At 36.9% G+C, this 23619-nt stretch overlaps 2 protein-coding genes across 5 annotated transcripts in view; both read left to right on the forward strand.

Annotated features, from left to right (window-relative positions):
* ppp1r9a (protein phosphatase 1, regulatory subunit 9A) overlaps positions 1–23619 on the forward strand; it is a 63431-nt gene that overhangs the window by 28587 nt on the left and 11225 nt on the right. For all 4 annotated transcript variants that reach the window (XM_079380805.1, XM_079380807.1, XM_079380808.1 and 1 more), the window contains exons 5-10: positions 1499–1603; positions 7608–7743; positions 17193–17345; positions 18014–18067; positions 19349–19578; positions 22723–22819. In XM_079380805.1, the coding sequence (XP_079236931.1) occupies positions 1499–1603; positions 7608–7743; positions 17193–17345; positions 18014–18067; positions 19349–19578; positions 22723–22819 (775 nt within the window). The remainder of the gene's footprint in view (positions 1–1498; positions 1604–7607; positions 7744–17192; positions 17346–18013; positions 18068–19348; positions 19579–22722; positions 22820–23619) is intronic.
* On the forward strand, positions 2757–5706 carry LOC306847077 (E3 SUMO-protein ligase ZBED1-like). The gene is made up of 3 exons (XM_079380830.1): positions 2757–3639; positions 3913–4532; positions 4621–5706. Exons 2-3 carry the CDS (start codon positions 4005–4007, stop codon positions 5008–5010), a joined length of 918 nt encoding a protein of 305 aa, XP_079236956.1. The 5' UTR covers positions 2757–3639; positions 3913–4004; the 3' UTR covers positions 5011–5706.

Below are 23619 nucleotides of genomic sequence, written 5' to 3' on the forward strand. Positions count from 1 at the left end.
CAGCCGTTTAACATCTAGCCAAACATTCTAGTAACTTTAGTTGACTGTTTTTGCTTTACTAACTTTTTTATTTAATTAAAATGATATTAGCAGCATAACATTTTGAGTGAAAAGTTATTTAATGTCTTTGGATTTGGTTTGTCTCCCTTTAGTTTTAATGGCAGCAGCAAACAACAGATTTGACAAGACTCTACACGTTTATGTAAAACCTGTCGATCATGTTTTGCAATCAGGTTTCAAATGGACTATTCAATAGCCAGAATGTGAAGGTCTAGCTGTGCTTATGCCACACTCTTTAGGTGCACGTTAGGATTCAGTCTTGCGGGATTTACCAGGGGCTTGATATCCAGACTGAAATCAAGGGTCAAGGCAATTTGGTCAAACTCACAAAGCTCATTACAGATATCACAAAGTTGGAGCTCTTCATGCAAACACTGTAGCATTCTGAAAATATATTATCACATGTTGTTAAGGAGCTTACTCGTTCTTGTAATCCTATATGATTGTAATTCCTTCTGTCTTGTGAGCATTACCCTTTAGTTGCTGAAATGAAAGAATGTGACCACCCAAGACCAACGGAAAACATAAAAATATTGTTCTCAACCTTTTTAGTCCTTTTTAAGTCCTATGACCTCCTAAATTATTAAATTGAAGTATTCACTAAGATTTTAAGTAGTATTTACATGATTAAAAAAAATCATATTTATATTCATTCATGTAGTATAAAGGATGTATTTGTAATTTAATTAACAACAAAAAAAAACGTTATGAATGTCGTTTATTTATATATGTACTTTGTTCATTCACGTGGTAGAAAATCTGTAGAAAATTTATTAATTTAATTTAATTTTTTATTTAATTGATTAACAATACAAACAAACAACTACAATAATAGTTATTATTATTATTATTATTATTATTATTATTTAATTAGTTTCTATTATGAAAAAAATATTTAGTAGTATAAAGAATACATTTGTAGTATTATTATTATTATTACTACTACATATTATGAATTATTAATTTAATTTACTCTTGATACTGTTGTCTTTTCATTGAAAAGATGGAACAGAAGTCATATCTGTCGTAATTATGCAGAAATAAATCTTTACACATCTTTACTGTCTTTACAAACTTTAATTTGTGTCTATACTTTTATCTTATTGTCTTTACAAAGACTTACCGCAATTACACCAGAGTTCTGTGTCAAACTCTAGGGGTTCACAAACTCCAGGAAACCCTGTACCAGGATGTACTGTGTCCTTCATACATCAGCATATTTGATGCACTGAAAAAATTAATCATAGCAGAGTGATGAGAAAGCCTCAGGCAGAACATAATTAAGCTTTTATTAAAAAAGTCATCTCAGAATGACAGAGAAATCGCTGTTTAGTATTCACACAGACAATATTATACAAACCTTTTTTAGAGTTTGCACAATGTCTTAATGGTGTCACTGTAACAAGCATTACAACATAACCACCTTCATTTTCCACAGAATTAAAGTGAATGATCAAATCGTGGAGGTTGACGGCACCAGTCTGGTGGGAGTAACTCAGAGCTTCGCTGCTTCTGTCCTGAGAAACACACAGGGAGTGGTTAGGTAAGATGCTTGATGTCTACAGCCATTTTTGCCTGTTTATTATGTCTCATTAATCCCAGGTTTGCCCCTGAATGTTGGCCACAAGATCCTCACATCCCCACATCCTCACCATAGCTTACAAGCTGCTAGAGTGACCAGTGTTATTATTAGCGTATGAAATAGCATGACATGCCATCATCTTTCCCTCCCACTCAGCGTTATTGTGAGAAAAACACAGACTTCTTATTACTGTATCTAAATTCCCTTTAGACACGACAGCAAAGAGCATGTCTTTGAAAAGCATATCGGCCGGCAGGAGTACTTCACACTGTGAGAAAACAAGACTCCTCATTAACAATAGAGCTGCACAGCATGATGAAGCGAATTGTTTTTAAACAGATGCTGTCAGTGGTGTATTACACTTCCTCTATAAATATAAACACGCTAAAAAAAATATTTACCTTTGACCTTCAAATGTATGTTTATATCATTTACTAGTATAATTTCCTTAAAGGGATAGCTCACCCATAAATTAAAATTCTGTCACCTTCAAGTTGTTCCAAACCTGTATGAATTTCATTAATAAATGATGAATATTTGGGTGAAATAGCTCTTTAAATGTGACTTTCTTGTGAGGGCCTTCTTGAGTAATAGGATTTCATATAGCCAGGCTTATACTAACACAGTCTGCACTGCATAAAATAACAATCTTGATCAGTACTTTTGTCTTATTTTCCAAAAAAACTAAGAAGTTCCTTAAAATGAAAACTGAAATGAAAGATACTCGAAAAGCGGAATTATGTTTTCATATCTTTTTATGTTTAAATATTTTCAAATATCATTAACGTATAGATATATATATATAATAATATAATTAAATTAATATATTTTATAATCTATAATAATATAATATAATACATAATTTTATATAGTTAATACTAGGGCTGCACGATATATCGCAAAATTATCGTTATCGCGATAATAGTATATGCGATATCCGTATCGCAGAGAGTTGCGATAATTAAAATTAATTTTATGTGCCAAGCATTTGTTGCATGCATAGGTTGTCCAAATTTGACCAATCAGAAGGGGCTTTACCATGTTTATACCCGCCTCCCAAGTAGGTGCTATATGTTATTGGCTAGACCGGGCCCAAAGGTGAATCTAGTGGCTCAGAGCAGAAAGTGGAAAATATGGCGGGAGTAGAGACAAGCGAGGAAAGTGACAGCAGCGAAGAACTTGTGCCTAAAAAGAACTGTACGTCTGAAATATGGCAGTATTTTGGCTTCAAGAAAGACGACGTGTCACAAATGCAGGTACTGTGTAAGTCGTGCCGAAAAACTGTGGTCACGTCGAGAGGAAATACAACGAATCTCCACAGTCATCTGGAACACAACCACAGGGAGCTATATGAAGACTTCCGAAAATGTAAGGCCAAATCTACCAAAACGGCTAACGAAAAGCCAAGTAACAATAAGGGAGTCGTACAGACAACCATTGATCAAAGTTTTACAAATGCAACGCCTTACGGAAAAACGTCGAAACGCCACAAGGAAATAACAGATGCTATCACACGCTTTTTAGCTAAAGACATGATGCCTGTTAACACTGTGAGCAAAGAAGGCTTTGTGGGTCTAATTAACAAATTGGACCGAAGATATCAGCTGCCATCGAGAAATTTTTTTTCTCACGTCGCAATTCCACAGATGTATGACACTTGTGTGAAGACAGTGAGCTCCGAGCTCCACCAAGTGGACTTCTACGCTAGCACCACTGACCTGTGGTCGAGTCGTACGACTGAGCCTTACATGAGCTATACCGTTCACTTTCTTACTCAAGACTTTGAATTAAAAACACGCTGTCTGGGTGTTGTGTATTTCCCTGAATCCCACACCAGTGAAAACATAGCCCACGGACTGCGGGACGTTTTAGCCAGCTGGAAATTAAAAGAGGAAAATCAAGTGTCCATTACAACGGCGCCAATGTGGTGAAGGCTACCGAACTTAATAATTGGGTCAGGCTACAATGCTTTGGACACCGCTTGCATCTGGCCATCGGTGAGTGTTGAATGTTTATATTTGCAATAATAACTGAAAAAAAATGTTCAGTTGTTTTGTTTGTATAGTTGCATGTAGACTAGACATGATTTTGGATATTGTAATATTTAAGATAATGTGTTTATTTACATTATTATATTAAATATATTCCACAGAGGCTAGTAAATTGTAGCTGACAGTTTTCTATCTCAAATGCTGTTATATAAAATTGTAATTATAATATTGCAGTGTTATTTCACCCTGTATGTCCTTGTTTTGTTCTTAACTCTTCAGAAAATGCTGTTAAAGGTGATGAGCGCATTACTCGAGCTGTTGGTCTCTGCAAAAAAATAGTGGGACATTTCTCCCACACCTGGAAGGGGAAGATGGCACTGAAAAAAGCACAAAAAGAGCACAACCTCCCGGAGCACTCCCTCATCACAGAATGCCCTACAAGGTGGGGTTCGAGGCAGAGAATGATTCAGAGAGTTCTAGAGCAGCAGCGGGCCATAAGCGACGTTCTGTCAGCAGACAAAAAGTCAAGACATTTAGTTCCTACTTGGCAGGACCTTGATGTACTTGAGTCCATAAACCAGGCATTGCAGCCTCTGCAAGAATTTACAGATGCTCTATCAGGTGAAAGTTACGTAAGTGTTTCATATGTGAAACCTGTACTTCACTTGATGAAGACCTCAATTCTTGCTGCAAAAGAAGAAGACAGTGACTTAACAAAGTCCATAAAGAGGAAGATTCTAGAGTACATGAACACCAAGTATGACATCCCTGCAACTCAAGAACTTCTGGACATGACCTGCTTTATGGACCCCAGATTCAAAGCCAACTACATCAGCTCTGACAAGGTGTCAGACATCAGAGCCAGGGTGATGTCTGAAATTGAAGCAACTGTGCCACAGGTAAATGTTAATATGACAGTAGTAAGTGACAAAGTAATGCACTATAACTAGATTTGTTTACAATATTTACTTTATTACTCTATTTTAGGAGCAGTTCCTAAGTAATCAAGATCACCAGGGCATGGGTCCATCAGATGTCACCCTAAAGAAGGCCAAAAAATCCCTGGGCAGTTTCTTCAAGACATCCCCAGCTCCGTCATCTATGGAACCATCGCACACTGTGGAAGTTGAATTAAACAACTACATGATGTCTCCCACCATAGACAGTGAGATGGACCCTCTCACTTGGTGGCAAGTCCATCAGGTCAACTTTCAAAACCTGAGTAAACTAGCCAGGAAGTATCTCTGTATACCAGCAAGTAGTTCACCTTCAGAGAGACTTTTTAGTACATCAGGAAATGTTGTGACGTGCCAACGCACATGTTTAAAACCTACCAAAGTCAATATGCTAGTTTTCCTGGCAAAAAACCTGGAATAAACATTTGGCATTGCATTGTTTACATGTTATAACAATGTTTACATGTTAATAATGTTTACATGTTAATAATGCTTGCATGTTAATAATTATTTTATGTATGTGGATGTTGACAAGATGTTAATCTTTCCACTACATACCAATTTATTTAAGCCCTTCACACTTATTTTTTATTTAATTTGTTTAATATTTATTTTTATTTTAAAAAACAGTCAAGGCAAGGAAATATTTTGTTTAAAAGATGCTCTTGTTTTAAGATGCTCTTGATGATTGCATGGTTACATGTGAATAAAAAGTAATGTTTGAGAGTAATGCGATTTTTGTTTGCAGGTCTATGGTAACACAAAACCAGAAATCAGAATATCTGCCCAGGTTTTCAATCATTCATAGTGTTTTAAAGTCTAAATGTTTGCACCTTCCTTGACAGTTTTTTTTTTTTTAGCCTGAATTAGATTTAATTAGATCTGAAGAATATCCTGTTTATTTTAGTATGATCATTACATATATAAATGATAAAAAAAAAAGCTAATAAAAATAGCATTTATCTAGGGAAATGTTATATCGCAAGAAATATCGTCATCGCAATATTCAACAACAATATCGCATATCGCATATTTTTCCAATATCGTGCAGCCCTAGTTAATACTGTATATTTATATCGTCAGATTTTTATTGGAAACCATTAAATTCATCTAGTACTATGAAGGTCTCAGGAAACTTATTATTTCACCATATTTTAGTTTTTCTGCTGTCTATCCTTTCCTGGTTTTGATGTATTCCTTCCTGCTGGTTATTTCTCTCTGTTCTCACCAATGAGGCAGTGTGGCCCAGATTTGGAATTTGGGCTATATTTAACCTACTGTAGGAATTAAGGCAGTCTGCACTCTATCTGCACCAGTGACCACCAATAAATATATGAAGATTGCCACTCTATTAAGAGCGATTCATTGCTGTGATGAGTCTAGGGATTTTTAATAGCAAGTTGGCAGGAATGCCTCCTCACTGGGTGAGGTGATGCGTATATCCTGAAATGCATCCTGTCACTCCACATGTATGTGAATAATAATGGTGGATTTTGCCAATAAGATAGCTCTGTCCCAGAGCAGTTGCGATCCCTGTGTGTGGTATCGAGATGGAAGAGAGGACTGTTTCCAGGTCAGCTGCACTGCAGAAGCAGCAGAAATGCTTGGCATAACATGGTATTGGCCCAGTTGTTGCTTCAGATGTAGATCAAATTTGATCTGAAACCCTTATCTGTGCCTAATGCAGGGTGATTAAGACTCCATGCTGAGTGCTTCCCTGCTGGTTCTCCAAAACATGGAATGTGCAGTACAGAGGATGCAGTGAATATTATTGGAGGGAATTTTTTATCTCCAATTATAAAACATTTCCACTCCTTTCATATTATGGCTTATAATCGATAAATGTCATATATAAAAATTCCATACTATTGTGTCAAACAACTTAAAGTGATAATTCACCCAAAAATGAAAATTACCCCATTATTTACTCACCCTCAATCCATCCTAGGTGTATATGACTTTCTTTTTTCAGACGAACCAATATTTTGAAGCCCAAAAAAGCGCATCCATCCATCATAAAAAGTGCTCCACACGGCTCTGGGGGGTTAATAGAGCCTTCTGAAGTGAAGTGATGAATTTGTGTAAGAATAATATCTTTAATTAAAACCGTAATATCTAGTTTCCGCTAACTTTCACTAATTTCATATGCATAGACAACTATTTGTAGGCTGATGTCTTAAGTAGAAAATCAGTTCAGTTTTTCTCTTAGTCAGTTGTTAGTGCTTAAATATCAGGTTCACCGTTAAATTGCGCCACTTGATTGGTCTTTAAGAATAGCACCCAGTACACCACGGGAAACAGGTATTTTTCACAGGTAAAGTAAATAACATTTTTAATGTGTTGCTTGCATAAAATATTTGACTTTTGAAGTTATTATTTGATTATTTATTTATTAAATTTTTTACATTTATTATTACTCTTTATTGTAAGGCAGATCATTAATATTCAGAGATTAATAATTGATATTTAACTTGCAATTCTGTTTGGTTCCACTAATGGTGCAGAAATGACAAACTTTACCTTTTATGATAAACTTTCCTTTTCCAGTTTTCAATGTTTTTGCAGTAATTTTTTCCCTCACTTTCTCAAGTAGAATTGTTTTTAAACAGTTATGTTCACTTTGTCACAGTCATTTATCACACTGACCTCACAAGAATTACCTAATGTCACGGTCATTGATTTATAGTGTATATTATAAAAGATACAATCCATCAATGAAGTGTGAACAAAAACGCTTGTTGAAGCCAGACACCGCAAGAAAAGAGCTTGACATATTTCACTTCACTGAAACAGAAAAGAAGAGTTTCATACCTTTCTCTGCTTTACTGAATGACATGCAATTTCACCTTCCACATTTTTATACCCACCTCATTTATGTAAAATCTATTCTGTTCATTGTCTCCATTTGAAAATCAATAGCCATAATCTTTTATAGCCTCTGCCAAACTGCATTTGTTCACAAAGCCCCCCCCCCCCCCACACACTTCTCATTAGCAGTTGGTGTGTCTTTAATTGCAGGTTTGTGATTGGCCGAGAGCGTCCAGGACAGCAGAGCGAGGTGGCTCAACTCATCAGTCAGACTCTGGAGCAGGAGAGACGTCAGAGAGAAATGATGGAGCAACAGTACGCCCAGTATGATGCTGATGATGACGAGGTGAGCACAGAACAGGTCTCACGTCACGTCTTGTCTGAGCGTGTCAGCGACTGTCTGAACAGGTTAATCAACCGTCACGAGCCAGTTGGAGCAGGTTCAAATCTATTATCCATGATTTGTCCATGCTACAAGCCTCAACCTGTTACAATTCGTCACATTAAAGTGCAGCAGGATGAAGCAGCTCTGCTTGTCAAAATCTATAGAAAATCTAGCTATAACCTGTTCAGTCATTTTAAAAATAATGGTAACACTTTAGTATAAGGACCCATTCTCACTTTTAACTAGTTATTAGCCTGTAAAGTAAAAAAATATTTTATTATTTAATTATTTTCTTTGACTTCAACAAAAAATCTACAAAAATACAATTTTAAAGTATAAAATTAATTATATCCCACTTGATATTTTGTTTTTCACACACTAAAAATCAGTCTTACTACATAGTAATATATTGTTGGCATGATATTTCTCCTGTGTTACAAATGAGATTTCAGCGCTATTACAAAGTGTGCTAAGGTTGTTGAGAGCTTCTCATGGAAAAACACCCACAGTGGCAGCTTTCTGTTCCATGGAGAGTTGATGGGGTTTGTTACATTACTAGTCACTGAGCAGTTATTGCTCAGTTGTCATTAGCGAATCGGGGGCCGGCCTGGCTTTCCAAACATGAGGGCCACAAGTCTGTTGTCACGTCTGTGACTGTGCTGCGATCTGTTTTCAAAGGATTCAGAGCTGTGTATTACCATAATGCATGCAGGTCTGTCACAGCGGTGGGATTCTATACGAAAGCTCTGATGACTGACTGAAGAAAGCATTGAATTAATTGCCCACTATGATTCAGAGATAATTACATCAGTAGACTGGGCAATTTCTACCTTGTGATTTGGAGGACATGGACAATTTAGCATTATAGTCTCTCTTGCGGTGCAGAATGATGCAATACTCCCCCATACTAATGCAAGAGTGAATTTTTAATCCCTCTCATTATTTGTCAGTGAGAATCTAAATTAGCATTTCGACTGGATGTGGGTGTTGATTTCAAAATTGTATCAAAATCTCACATCATACATTTAGCTGATGTCATTCTAATGTACCCGCATGGTTTTATTTGTTCCTCCTCTGCGGTAAAGTCTGGATATTGTGCAGCGGCTGGCTCGGATGCAGACTGCGCTCTTGAAATGGCTGTGTGATCAGCACTGTTTTATAATTCTGGCACAGGCAGCTTCTCCCAGCAGACAGGCTGCCCGTAAGGAATTGTAATGAATGTAGCAGTCCCTGCTAAAAAATTAGCATGTTTGCGTGTGGGTGGGTGGGTGTTTGTTCGTGCGAATGTGCCGTGTGTGTGTGTGCTTGAGTGTCAGCACAAGTGAATGTCTGTTTAAATGTGTCATATCAGTGTCATGCGAGAGAGGCCTCAAAAAATGAAGGTTTAGGGGCTGGTGTGTTCACTGAGGCGTGAATGGTGTGAACCTGCCTGAAATCTTGCTGTGCTGTGGATTAGCAGCTGCCAAAACCATTCACAAGCTGCCTGCCAGCAGTAAATGGCCTTAAAACAGCAGGGTCCTGCAGGATATGGTGGTTATAAGGACATCCAAGAAAGGTTCGGAAAGGTTAGTGGTGATGGAACAGGCATACAGTAGCCTCGGCCACACTTATAAATAGGCCTATATGATTTTAAAAGCATTATGTAATATCAGACTAATAAATGATAGACCGTTTCATAACCTAATTTTTTGAGGCATTTATACAGTTACTTGTAACCAACCTTGACAGTAACTATGGACATCATGAATTTTTCATCAGCATATAGATTGTTTTTCTAGGGATGCATAAATAAGTAGTATATTGGTTATGAGCTGATGTTTGACATTTTTAATTGATCATACCTTTATTTTTTATTAGTCGATATTGGTTAAATTGACTGAAAAATATAATATCAAGCAATTAATAATGTCTCTCTCACTCTCTCTCTCTCTCTCTCTCTCTCACACACACACACACACATGTTGGTTTTTGTGGTTTATGGGGACTCTCCATACGCGTAATGGTTTTTATACTGAACAAACTGTGTGTGCTATTGCCCTACACCAACCCTACACCTAAACTTAGCCCTCACAGGAAACTTTGTGCATTTTTAGATTTTCAAAATAAAACACCATTTAGTATGTTTTTTAAGCCTTTTGAATTACGGGGACATAGGCAGTGTCCTCATAAACCACCTTCATATTGTAATACCTCTGTCATACCCATGTCATTATACAAATTTGTGTCCTCATAAACCACATAAACATGCACACACACACACACACATACATACATAAATACACACACATATATATATATATATATATATATATATACATAATACTGCATATAATTGTTAAAAATATATTTAAATATACTCGGTCTGTCTGTCTGTCTGTCTATCTATCTATCTGTGTATATGTGTGTGTATATATATATATGACAATATTGCTAATTTCCTCCATATTTACATTAGTTGTAGTTAGTTCTACTGATCACATTAATCATTTAAAACTCTGGTATATGTAATAAAAAAAATAGATATATATCAATTTTCTCATTGGATAATATTGTCTGAAAAAGATCCCAATATCAACCACTAATTTATATATATATATATATATATATATATATATATATATATATACACACACAACATTTTTTTAATGTGAATAAAATGAAAACTAAAAGATTTTCAAATCACATGAGCCAATATTTTATTCACAATAGAAAATAGAGAACATAACAAATGTTTAACCGTAGAAATTTTACACTTTTATCCACTAAATGAGCTCATTTCAAATTTGATGCCTGCTACAGGTCTCAAAAAAGTTGGCATGGGAGCAACAAAGGGCTGAAAAAGCAAGAAAATTTTTAAAAGATTCAGCTGGGAGAACATCTAGCAACTAATTAAGTTAACTGACATCAGGTCTGTAACTGTCAGGATAATGGACCTGTCTGTGTGTGTTTTTGGTCTGTGTGACCCAGTTTCTGTATCCCTTTGATTATGTTTAATTTATTCCAGGTGTGTCTCATTCCTCCCTGATTGTTCTGTGTATTTAAGGTCTTGTCCATTCAGTTAGTGTTTGTCGGTCCTGAACGTCATTCCTTGTGTTTCCTGTGTCTCCTATGCTCCCTGTTGGATTATTAAAGACTCGTTTGTGAATTCCTCGTCTCCTCGTTCCGTGCTTCCTTGTTCAATTGAAGTGTGACAGTCAACATGATTAGCTATAAAAGGGGTGTCTTAGAGAGGCAGAGTCTCTCAGAAATAAAGATGGGCAGAGGCTCTCCAAGAGTGCGTAAAAAGATTGTGGAAAACTTTAAAAACAGCGTTCCTCAACATCAAATTGCGAAGGCTTTGCAAATCTCATCATCCACATTGCATAACATCATCAAGATTCAGAGAAACTGGAGAAATCTCTGTACGTAAAGGACAAGGCCAAAGACCTTTGTTGGATGCCCTTCGGGCCCTCAGACGATATTGCATCACTCATCGGCATGATTCTGTTATTAACATTACTAAATGGGCCCAGGAATACTTCCAGAAACCACTGTCGGTAAACACAATGCACCGTGCCATCTGCAGATGCCAACTAAAGCTCTATCATGCAAAAAGGAAGCCATGTGTGAACATGGTCCATAAGCGCTGTCATGTCCTGTGGGCCAAGGCTCATTTAAAATGGACTGTTTCAAAGTGGAAAAGTGTTCTATGGTCAGACTCGTGCAAATTTGACATTTTATTGGAAATCATGGACGCCGTGTCCTCCGGGCTAAAGAGGAGTACCTTCCAGCGTGTTATCAGCGCTAGCATCTCTGATGGTATGGGGGTGCATAAGTGCATATGGTATGGGCAGCTTTCCTCTTGGCTAAAGAGGAGGGAGAGGGATCTTTCACCAAAAAAGAACATTTGGTGCATCATTAAAGGAAAAATACGTCAAAGATAACCACGAACTCATCAGCAGCTGGAAACCTATATCAGGCAAGAATGGGACCAAATTCCAACACCAAAATTACAGAAACTCATAACCTCAATGCCCAGACGTCTTCAAACTGTTTTGAAAAGAAGAGGAGATGCTACACCATGGTAAAAATGCCCCCGTCCCAACTATTTTCGATTGGCAAACTGAAGAGGGTTCAAAGTAACGGGTATGGAGGAGCAGATGTGGCTCTTTACAAGTCTCTCAAAAACCTTCATGACTATAGATGTGAGGGCAACTGGGCGATAGTCATTCAGGTAAGAGGGTTTATTGTTCTTTGGCACAGGGATAATGATGGATTTTTTGAATGAGGTGGGAACCACGGAGGTAGCAAGGGACTCATTAAAGATAGAAGTGAACAAACCAGCGAGCTGATTGGCACAGGACCTCAGAACACGGCCGGTTATCCCATCAGGTCCGGCTGCTTTCCTGACATTCACTTTCTTTAGCGCCCTCTGAACCTCATCCTCTGACACGGTGATTACAGGATCATCGCTGCTTCCTGACGCGCTGGACGGCAGAGACGCGCTGCCGCCGTTGCAATCGAAGCGGCCGTAGAAGATGTTTAACTCGTCGGCCAGCAACGGATCTGCTCTCACCTCTGTGGAGGATTTGTTTCCGAAGGCACAGATGGTCCTCAGTCCCTGCCACATCCGTCGAGAGTCATTAAGCTGGAAATGAGACTCAATTCTCTCTCTGTATCACTGTTTGGCGGCTCTTACTGCGTGTCGGCATAGCACGATGCTTTGTACTCGCTCATATTCACGGTCAGAAGAGCCTCATTGTAAGCGGCAGTGCGTGTGTTAACCGCAGCACGGATTGTTCTGTCCACCCACGGTTTCTGGTTGGAGAATGTCCTTGTAGTTATTGTTTCTGTAGCTTGCTCGGTTAGCGTGTTTACAAAGCTTAAGGCTACATCCATGAACTCGCTGACGTCAGAAGAACTCACCCGGAACATGTCCCAGTCGACGTCATCAAGAGCCGACTGCAGCATAGCCTCTGAGTGGGAGGACCAGCGCATCACTACTCTCTGCACCGGGGGATCCTGAACGAGCCTTTGTTTATATTCCGGTGTGAGGAAAATAGCGGCATGGTCCGATTTGCCAAAAGCCGGTAGTGAGCGGGCTTTGTAGGCATTCTTAAACTGAGTGTAGCAATGATCCAGTGTATTAGGTCCTCTAGTTGGACAGGATACATGTTGATGAAAGTTCGGCATGACCTGCCTGAGGCTAGCTTTGTTAAAGTCTCCCGCAATGATAAAGTCAGCGTCAGGATGTTTGTTGATTTAGCCGCTGAGCACATCGTGAAGCTTAGACAAAGCCAAGCCGGTGTCTGCCTGTGGTGGAATGTACACAGCAGTAGCAATGATCGATGAAAACTCCCGGGGCAGATAAAATGGGCGGCAAGTAATGGAAAGATGTTCCAGATGAGGCGAGCAGGAACACGACAGAATGGAGATATTCCTGGGATCACACCATTTCTTGTTAATCATTAAACACACTCCTCCACCCCTGGATTTACCGGCCTCTGCTGTTCTGTCCATCCGAAAAACAGAGAAGTTATCACTTGGCATTACAGCAGTGTCCGGGACCGAGGACGAGAGCCATGTTTCAGACAAACAAAGGATCCCAGTCCCTTATGTCCCATTGGAAACTAATCCTGGCTCTAAGATCGTCCATCTTATTATCCAAGAATTGGACATTTGCGAGCAGAATGCTCGGATGAGGAGGACTGTGAGCCCTTTTCCTGAGTCTCGAATCCCAGCGCGTTTCCCGCGGTGTTTCTTGATCCTTCGCCTCAGGGGGTTATTGTTCATCTCTGCGTTCCGAACAATCTCCAGAGGCCATGCTGGATTCGTGGCTAAAGTTTCCTGGAACAGGTTCGTGTAGCGGTTTCCAATGTCCAAAAGTGTTTCTATGTTATAGGTGATCAGTGCCGACGTGAAATGTGTAAAAAGAGAAAGTAAAAGTAAGTAAAAAAGTAAATTAAAGCAAAATCTAAGCGGAGCGGCCTGGACGGCGTCCGAACCCAGCGGCGCCATCTTGTCAAAATATATACGTATGTACATATATATATATGTGTGTGTGTATACTTTTAGTGTATTATTTTACATTTATTTAGACAAAATAGTATTGAATTTTACTATAATATGAAATATATATATAGAGAGAGAATATATAGAACTTATCATAAATTATTTGCTTGTTAACTTATAACTTATTCATAATTTTTTTAGTGTGGCTTAAGTGCTCTCTGAGCCTCTGTATATGACCTTCTTACAATTAGTTTCCTCAAACGTGCAGTACGGCAACCATCAGCGTGTTAAAAGGATGATGTCACGTATACTAATTGAATGTGACACTCCAAAATGAACTAATTTGCCCCTTGAGAGTATCTGAGAGGTAATATCATGCTGATGATATGGAGTCTGTGTGCTACGCTCCGTGTCCTCTCATTTAACGTGTGTGAGGGGATGAGAGAGAGAGATGAGGAGACACAAATGAGACACAATTGAGAAGTACAGTAGGACAGGGTTATATATGGCCTCCTGCCAGGCAGAATAATTTGATCTGGAAAGAAGGCCTCCCAGGGAACATCCCTGCCCTGCAACCAGATACGAGCCCCAGCCAAGCAGAACCAACCTGTCTGTGTGTGTCTGCACAACCATCCGCCTAAAATAACTTTGGCAGATCCACACGCAAGCAGGAGAAATAGATGCTGCATGAATCGTTTTTATTTTTAAAAGATAACATGGTCAGAATTATTAGCACCATTGGTAAATAGGATCAAAGGAGGCTGTGAAAATTAATCTGCATTGTTAATCCTTTTGATCTTTTATTTAAAAAACTAATCACAAAAATCTAACCTTTCATTGGATATCATTATGAATATCATTATAAATAAGAAATATCATTATGAAATAAATGTTTTTCTCTAATACACATTGGCCACAATTAATGGCACCCTTTTATTCAATACTTTTTGAAACCTCCATTTGCCTGTTTAACAGCTCTAATTTTTCTCCTATAATGCCTGATAAGGTTAGAGAACACCTGACAAGAGATCAGAGACCATTCCTTCATCCAGAATCTTTCCAGATCCTTCAGATTCACAGCTCCATGACGGTGCTTCTTCTCTTCAGTTCACCTCACTCATTTTCTACAGGGTTCAGGTCAGAGGACTGGAATGGCCATAGCAGAAGCTTTTTGTGTTGTTTTTGAGGTTTGTGTTTGGATTATTGTCCGGTTGGAAGATCCAAACATGGCCCATTATAAGATTTCTAACAGAGTCAGTCACGTATTGATTTTTTTATCTGTTGGTATTTGATAGAATCCATGATGCCATGTGTCTAAACAAGATGTCCAGGACCTCCAGCAGAAATATAGGTCCACAACATCAAAAATACAGCAGTATATTTCATTGTACACATGGGGTACTTTTTATCCCTGTGTTCACCAAACCCATCTTGAGTGTTTGCTGCTAAAAAGCTCATTTTTTTAGTTTCATCTGACCATAGAAGCCCATTTGAAGTTCTAGTCGTGTCTGACAACTGAATATGCTGGAGTTTGTTTTTGGATGAGCTAGGAGAATTTTTATTGAAACCCTCCCAAACAACATGTGGTGATGTAGGGGCTGTTTGACAATTTTTTTTTTAAGGTTTTCTGACCCCGAGACTCAACTATTTTCTGCAATTCTCCAGCTGTGGTCCTTGGAGAGTCTTTAGCCACTCAAACTCTCCTTCTCACCGTGCATTAGGATGATATAGACACATGTCCTCTTCCAGGCAGTTTTGTAACATTTTATGTTGATTGGAAATTCTTAATTATTGCCCTGATGGTGGAAATGGGAATTTTCACTGCTCTAGATCTTTTCTTAAAGCCACTTCACCAATTTGTGAAGCTCAATTATCTTTTGCAGCACATCAGAAATATATTCTTTAGTTTTTCTCATTGTGATGGATGATTAAGGGAATTTGGGCTTTGTTTTCCCTCCTATTTATATTTCTGTGAAACAGGAAGCCATGACTGGATAATTTCATGTTCATAATCACCCTGGAGTGCTCAAAATTGTGAATATGAATGGGAATATACTTTAGAGATATTTTACTCATAAGAATTTCTAGGGGTACCAACAATTGTGTCCAATGTGTATTTGAGAAAAACATTTATTTCATAATGATATTTTCCCCCATTTTCAATTGTTTTAGTTCGATGAAAGGTTAGATTTTTGTGATTTTAAAAGTGAAGTGAAGTGAAGTGAAGTGACATACTGCCAAGTATGGTGACCCATACTCGGAATTCGTGCTCTGCATTTAACCCATCCAACGTGCACACACACAGCAGTGAACACACACACACCGTGAACATACACCCGGAGCAGTGTGTTTAAAAAAAAAAGATCAAAAGGATTAATAATGCAGGTTTTTTTTCAGAGCCTTCTTTGATCATATTTACCAAGGATGCCAATAATTCTGATCACGACTGTATATATATATTCAGTAAGGATACGTTAAATGTAACAATGTGACAGTAAAGACATTTATAATGTTACAAAAGATTTTTATTTCAAATAAATGTTGTTCTTTTGAACTTTCTATTCAAAGATTTTTTTTAAAAGGTGTCATGGTTTTCACAAAAAATATTAGGCAGCACAACTGTTTTCAACATTGATATAAGAAATATTTCCTCAGCAGCCAATTAGCATATTAGAATGTTTTTGAAGGATTGTGTGACTCTGAAGACTACAGTAATGGCTGCTGAAAATTCAGCTTTGCTATCACAAAAATAAATTACATTTTAAAATATATTAAATTAGAAAACTTGTATTTAAAATGTTGATAATATTTCACAATAGTACTATTTTTTATATTTTCCATCAAATATATGCAGGCTTAGTTAGCGTCAGAGAAGTTAAAAAACAGACTAAAATTGTCGAACAGTAGTGTATTTCATACATAAATACCACAACAGACTCAATTTTTCAATTTTATGCAGGTATTGCTACGCAATCACTAAAATGTTCAGAGTGCTTGCTAGAGCATTGCTACATGATTGCTAGGATGTTCTGTGGGTTGTTCGGTTGTTGTTTACTAGCTCAAGTAAAAAAACTTGTGGTCCTTAGATTTTGTTTGGGATATGGAATTTGTTTTATTTATTCATTTGTACTTTTTTTGTGGTTTGCCAAGTTTAATAATTTAAAATGTAATAGTACATCTCAGTCAGCTGTGCAAATAAAGGTAAAGTTTCAATTGGCTAAGCATACCAGTTAATAAAAAAGCTAAAAATCTGATTTTTAGGATATGAAATGGTCTAGTTATCTGTATTTTTCGTAAGAAAATATAGCATCCTGGGCACACAATGTAAAGTTGTTCAGCCTATTAAAGATAGAAACCCTTCACATTGATTGCTCCAGTAAATGCAGTGTGGTTGTTTATTCCCATGTGCCCGTGTCCAGACAGGGGAGTACGCCACGGATGAGGAGGAGGAGGCGGGCCAGACGGGAACAGACAGAGATGTGGCCATTGAGGTTTTCGATTTACCTGAAAACGAAGACATCATCTCACCATCCGAACTAGATGCCACCAAACTTTATCAGAAGTTTCGAGAGGTAAGCTATGATTGCATGCTTTTTTTTTTTTTAAATGGAACAATTAAAGGAAGCACTTAACCTTTAGAAAACCTGAAAAGGTCAAACTAAATATTAAGTCAGCTGTCAGCTTTATTTTCTGTCTAAATACAGATAAAAAATATAATTTTGTTGTTTTGGCAATACATTTGAGCTTTTTTATGTTAAATAATAGTTTATCTTTTGGATTTTCTAATCATCAAAGAATCATATTTTCACAAAATATTAAGCAACTGTTTTCAACATTGATAATGTTTCTTGAGCAACAAATCAACATATTGAAATCATTTCTAAGTAATGGCTGCTAAAAATGCTGCTAAATAAATTACATAAAAAATGTATTACTTATTTAAAATTGTAATAAACTGTAAATTGTTATAAATTCTTTAATCTTCACTCAATTGCTGCTGATTAGAATCCATATTCTTTTTCGAGAAATGGTGTAAATATTATATCCCAGAACTCACTCATTCCTCAGTTGTCTCAGTCTATTTCCTGCTGGCTCTCTCTCTTGAGTCTGGATTTGCAGAGAGAGAGAGAGTGTTGTCACGCAGAGAGAGCCTCTATGGTCAGTTTCCTTTGAGTCGAGGACTGTTCTTGATCATCCACTCATCTTTCTTCTACTCTCTCTTATCCCTTTGTGTCTACAGCTGCAAATTAAACACACTGTCACTGAAGCGGAGATCCAGAAACTCAAGAACAAGGTAAGAGGCTACTGTATGTGCTAATATTTTTTCCCCTCACATAAAGCTACAAATTGGATGTTTTTTCCCCAACTGGAATTTGCAGTATGTTATAGGTTTTATTACAAGTTTCTTTTATACTTCAAACTTTTTTGTTTGTTATCATTAATAAAGTAAGAGGAAAGTGCACCCACATGACCTCAGAAAGGCAGCAAAATATTTAATAAAATAAAAAGTTATTTTAGTATTATTTACTATTATACACTTATAATAATTATTAATATTTTGAATTAGTTTTATATTTATATAGTCATTTTTCATATTTATTAATTTAAAAAAAATTCAACTTGGCTTTAATTATTGTTTTAGTTTTAGTGATTTTAACACTTATATCAGTTAGAATGCTAAGGCATAGTGTCTATTTTTATTTAGTTTTTTAGTTTTTAAATTTTAGTTTTTTGTTGAATATTAATATTTTATCTTAGCTTTATTTACTAAAAACTAATTTTATTAGTTTTAGTCTCATTTTTAGTTAACAAAAACAACACTGGCAAAAATCTGATGTTTTGTTGCAACCGACTCAAATCTGTTTTGTATCTTGTAGTCTGAAGAGCAAAAACAGCAAACCAAATAGGATTTTTGTCATTCAGAACATGGTGCATCTTGATCTCCAAATATACCTTTTTTACTCGCACTTTCCTCATAGCTAGTGGCATTCACTACGTAGTGAATAGTGAATGAGTGAATGAGTCAGCGGTTTTGGACAGTATATGCATGAATGCTTAAAGCACCTTCTCTTAAGCACCTTGTGAATTCAGTGGCAAATGTCATGTTAGACATGATTAGAATCACAAATTTTAGCTTTCCGCACTGACGGCTACTCTCAGTTGTTGTCAGAGAAAATCTCTTGGCATAGTGCTGATGTTTACATAATTATTATAGTAACCCATGTAGATGTGCCGGATATTGACTGCCTGAACAAACATCAGATTTCATCACTTGTAAAATGACAGTGTAGATAGTCACGGCTAAATTTGAATTTGTTTATGGTGTGAACAAATCTATTTATATTCCTCCAGCTCATATGAAGACATGTTGATGTGTATATTTCATTCTATCGTTCAATGTATCTTTCCTGTAAAATAAAATTAGTATGCACATGAAAAGTTAGTAAATTGGGTCGGTTTTGTTTTCATGCTGTCTTTAATGTCCATTTAAACAGTTCACTATATGCTCTATTGACTTTGTGGGATTTTTACCTTCATTTCCTCCCTGTGTCTCCATCCTGGTTTCTCTTTTTAGCTGGCTGCAGTGGAAAAAGAGAAGGCACGGTGGGAGAGAGAGAAGACGCAGCTCAAGCAAAGCATTGAGGATAATAAGGAGAGGATGCTAAAACTGGAGAGCTATTGGATCGAGGCTCAGACGCTGTGCCATACAGTCAACGAGCATCTGAAGGAGGCCCAAAGTCAGTATCAGGGCCTGGAAAAGAAGTACAACAAGGCCAAGAAGCTCATTAAGGACTTCCAGCAGAGGTACAGATTCTGAGATAATCGAAGCGTACTTTAACCATGTCCTTTAAACATAAGAGAATTCATAGAGAATACTAATTACATTTCAGGTAATTATAAAACCAGTGCAGTGCTGAAGAGAAGGATCTTGATTATATGGTTGCTGTTCTATCACAAAAGACCACAAATGAGCTCATTACCATGAATGGTACAGTAGTAAAAGAACTTAGTTTTTAAAGTAGCGGTGTTCTTATACTCTGTTATTTGCCTTGCTGTCTGCTGCCTACATAGGGAGCTGCCATGTTAGGTAGCATACTAACCATTATGGAACCTTCTAGGCAACCCAAATTGGAAACACTTATTGGTTTATATATGGCTTCGGTTATATGTTTTATATTCAACAAGGCTGCATTTATTTAATTAAAGGGTTAGTTCACCCAAAAATTAAAATAAGCCCATGTTTTACTTGCCCTCAAAGCATCCTAGGTGTCTGTGATTTTTTTTCTTTCAGATGAATTCAGTCGGGGTTATGCTAAAAATATTCCTTGCTCTTCCAAGCGTTTGAATGGGAGTAGGTGGGTGTATTTGTTCAACAGTCCAAAAGTAGTAAAATAAAGCGTGTGCATCCATAATAAAACATGCATCACATGGGTCCGGGTGGTGAATAAAGGCCTCCTGTAGCTAATCGATGCGTTTTTGTTCGAAAAATATCCATATTTAAAATGTTATAAATACTTTTTTCTCACTTCTGCTAACTGTCATGCATGCAAGCCAAGAAGAAAGTCATATGCACCTAGGATGCTTTGAAGGTGAGTAAAACATGGGCTAATTTTCATTTTTGGGTGAAATAACCCTTTAAGTAAAACCATTAATATTTTGAAATATTATTACAATTTAAAATAGCTGTTTTCTATTTTAATATCTTGTCAAATGTAATTTATTCCTGTGATGCGAAGCTGAATTTTTGGCAGCTGTTACTCGTCTTCAGTGTCACATGATCCTTCAGAAATCATTCTAATATGCTGATTTGGTGCTCAAGAATTATTTTCTATTATCAGTGTTAAAAACTATTTTGCTGCTTAATATTTTGGTGGAAACTGATACAGTTTTTTTTCTTTGAATGGAAAGTTATTTATTTGAAATAGAAATCGTTTTTTAACATTAAATATGTCTTTACTGTTAATTTTTAATGATTTAATGCATCCTTGCTAAAAAAGTAAAAAGTTTTCATTTCTAAAAAAAAATACTGATGAATGTGGCGAGACATGCTGATATCGCATTTGGTCTCGTTCTGTATCGCGTATCTTGTCAGTGTCTGCGTTTGCTTGGGCATTTGTTGTGGAAAAATAAGGAAAGTGTGTCCAGCAAAGTTCAATTAGTTTTTTGTTAGATGGGTATAAAAAAAAGCTTAGTTTACCACGGCAGCTGTCGTTTGAAGTCCTCCTCATGTGAAGACCGAAGAGTGTAAAGACCATTGACTCTACCGTGCGACTCCACCGGGCTGGGACACCGGCAAAGGATATAAGTATCACTTTTTATTTCTCCTCTTTTCTACTACTTGTTTCACTTCTGTTTCAGTTTTTATAACCATTTCTTACTATGTGTAAGTAAGTTGTTGTTTTTAGCATGTGTTTGGCAGTGTTATTTCTTAGGATTACTGATAAACTATACTGTCGTGATTTGTATTTGTTATCTATTTTAATTTTAGTTAAATAATGTCTGAATTTATTATGTCTGTATAGGTCTTTTATTAAGTTTTAGTTTTATTTAATTTGAGTTATTTTAATACTTCAACAACTAAATGGAAATGAAATTATATATATATATTGAATTTATAAATGTGTATATATATATATGTATGTATGTATGTATATGTGTGTGGTTGTACATATACATATACTGTATATAGTTGTTGTTTGGCGTAGTGTTATGTTAGAATCATTATTATACTCTTATACCTTTTGTTCTTTAATATTTTGAATTGTTTTTAGCTTTATTTTTTTTGTTTTTCATTTAAAGTTTTGAAAAAGTTTTGAGATTTTGTTTTATGTATTTGTCATTTTTATTTAATTTCTTTATTTTTAAAATGTGTATAGGTAGTATTTATAAGGTTTTAGCTTTTAGTTTTGGATCTGTTTTTAGTTGTTTTAATACTACAATTGATTGCTTCTGTTGTCCTCATTTGTAAGTCGCTTTGGATAAAAGTGTCTGCTAAATGACTAAATATTAATAATAATAAATTATACTGTAAATAGGAAGAAATTACTACAACTGATGTCAGTGGAGCTCGACATTAGCATGTCGTTAAGCTAACAGCACAATACCCTGTTTTAAAAATAAACAGCACATACAAGTAGTTTGTATAATGGTATTTCTTATTTAATTAAATTTAAGTATTTTTATATAATTTTAACTGAATTAATTGTATTTATAATTAAAGGTGCAGTAGGAGATCTCGGAAAATTTGTCAAGAATGTGTTTGTGATGCAGCCCTCTAGGTTTTGGCACAGAGCCCTGGTGACAAGAAATGGCTTGTAGCCATTTACATACAAAGTCTGTTTTACTGTAAAACAGCTGTCATGCTGGACCAGGTTTATGCTGACATAGCTGGTCGATTAGCATGGTGAAGCTAGAAGATCCAAATAAAATATATGAGTGACTAGCCTTTTCAACAGGGTAGATTTTGTACTTAAAAGCAGCTTAAGATATAAAATGAAAAGATATATTGCGATTATATAACTGTGAACTGTGAGTTTATTCTTCATAATGTCTGTGTGGCTGAAGGTTGTGAGAATCTCAGCGTGCATTCCTCAAGTCTAAAAGCGTGTGTGAGCTGATCTCTGTGGTCATTTCTATCACAGCTCCTCTCCTCTGGAACCTGACTGCCTTTAATTGTGATTTCCCTTCAGGCATTATTGCCATAGTTAACTGCAGAGTCGCTGTCTATCCAAGCCTGAGTAAGCAGTCATGGCACTCCATTGTATGAGAAGTCTCTCAGTTGACAGTAGTTTGATGGATTTGTTTTTTGTTATTTGCTTGATAATGAGGTTCTCTGCTCTCAAAGCCATTCGAAATAGACTAATAGATCCATGCAAACCCGTCTCAGCCCATATATGAGCACAAACATTATTGTCCTTTAACCAAATCTCTGTCTTTGCTTGCTTTCAGAGAGATGGAGTTTGCTCAGAGGGAGGATGCAGAGAAGAAGAGGCTGGAGGAGGCGGAAAAAGCTAATATGGCTGAAATCCAGAGTCTTCAAGTTAGGGTAATTATCTGCACACACACACACACACACACACGTCAGTGCATTTCATTGCATTTCATGGCAACTGTCTTCAGAAATGTGAGGAAAACATCAAACAGTAATACAGAAAGGAAAAAGAACATCAGACATCCAGAGAGTAATATACAACATAAGACAGAATAAACAGAAGTAACTAAGAAAATAACATTCTGAAAACAAGTGAGTTTTGAGCAGCGATTTGAATTCAGACAGGCTATTGGCAAGACAGAGTGATCTGGGTAGAGAGTTCCATAATTTAGGGGCAACAACACTGAATGATCTGCCCCCCATGGAAGAGAGCCGATACCGAGGGACGGCGAGAAGGTGAGAATCAGAGGACCGCAATGAACGAGGTGGAGAATAGGGGAGGAGCAGATTAGTAAGGAGCCAGACCATTCAAAGCTTTAAAAGTGAGCAGGATAATTTTAAACTTGATACGATAGGCCACTGGTAGCCAATGCAGATCAGCTAGAATAGGGGTGATGTGGGCTGAACACTTAGTGCGAGTGAGAATACGAGCGGCTGAGTTTTGAATATACTGTAATCTAGCAATAGAGGTAGCTGGCAAGCCAATGAAAAGGGCATTACAGTAATCGAGACGAGATGAAACAAAAGTATGAATGAGAGTTTCTGCATCATTGGTACTAATGAAAGGACGGAGCTGGACAATTCGTCGTAAGTGAAAGAATGCTAATTTAGAGAGAGAGTGAGATTGAAATGAAAGAGAGGGGTCAAACATAAAACCGAGATTTCTAACGATGCTAGATGGTGCAATTAAAGTG

The sequence above is a fragment of the Barbus barbus genome, assembly GCF_936440315.1.
Source record: "Barbus barbus genome assembly, chromosome: 27".
NCBI lineage: Eukaryota > Metazoa > Chordata > Actinopteri > Cypriniformes > Cyprinidae > Barbus > Barbus barbus.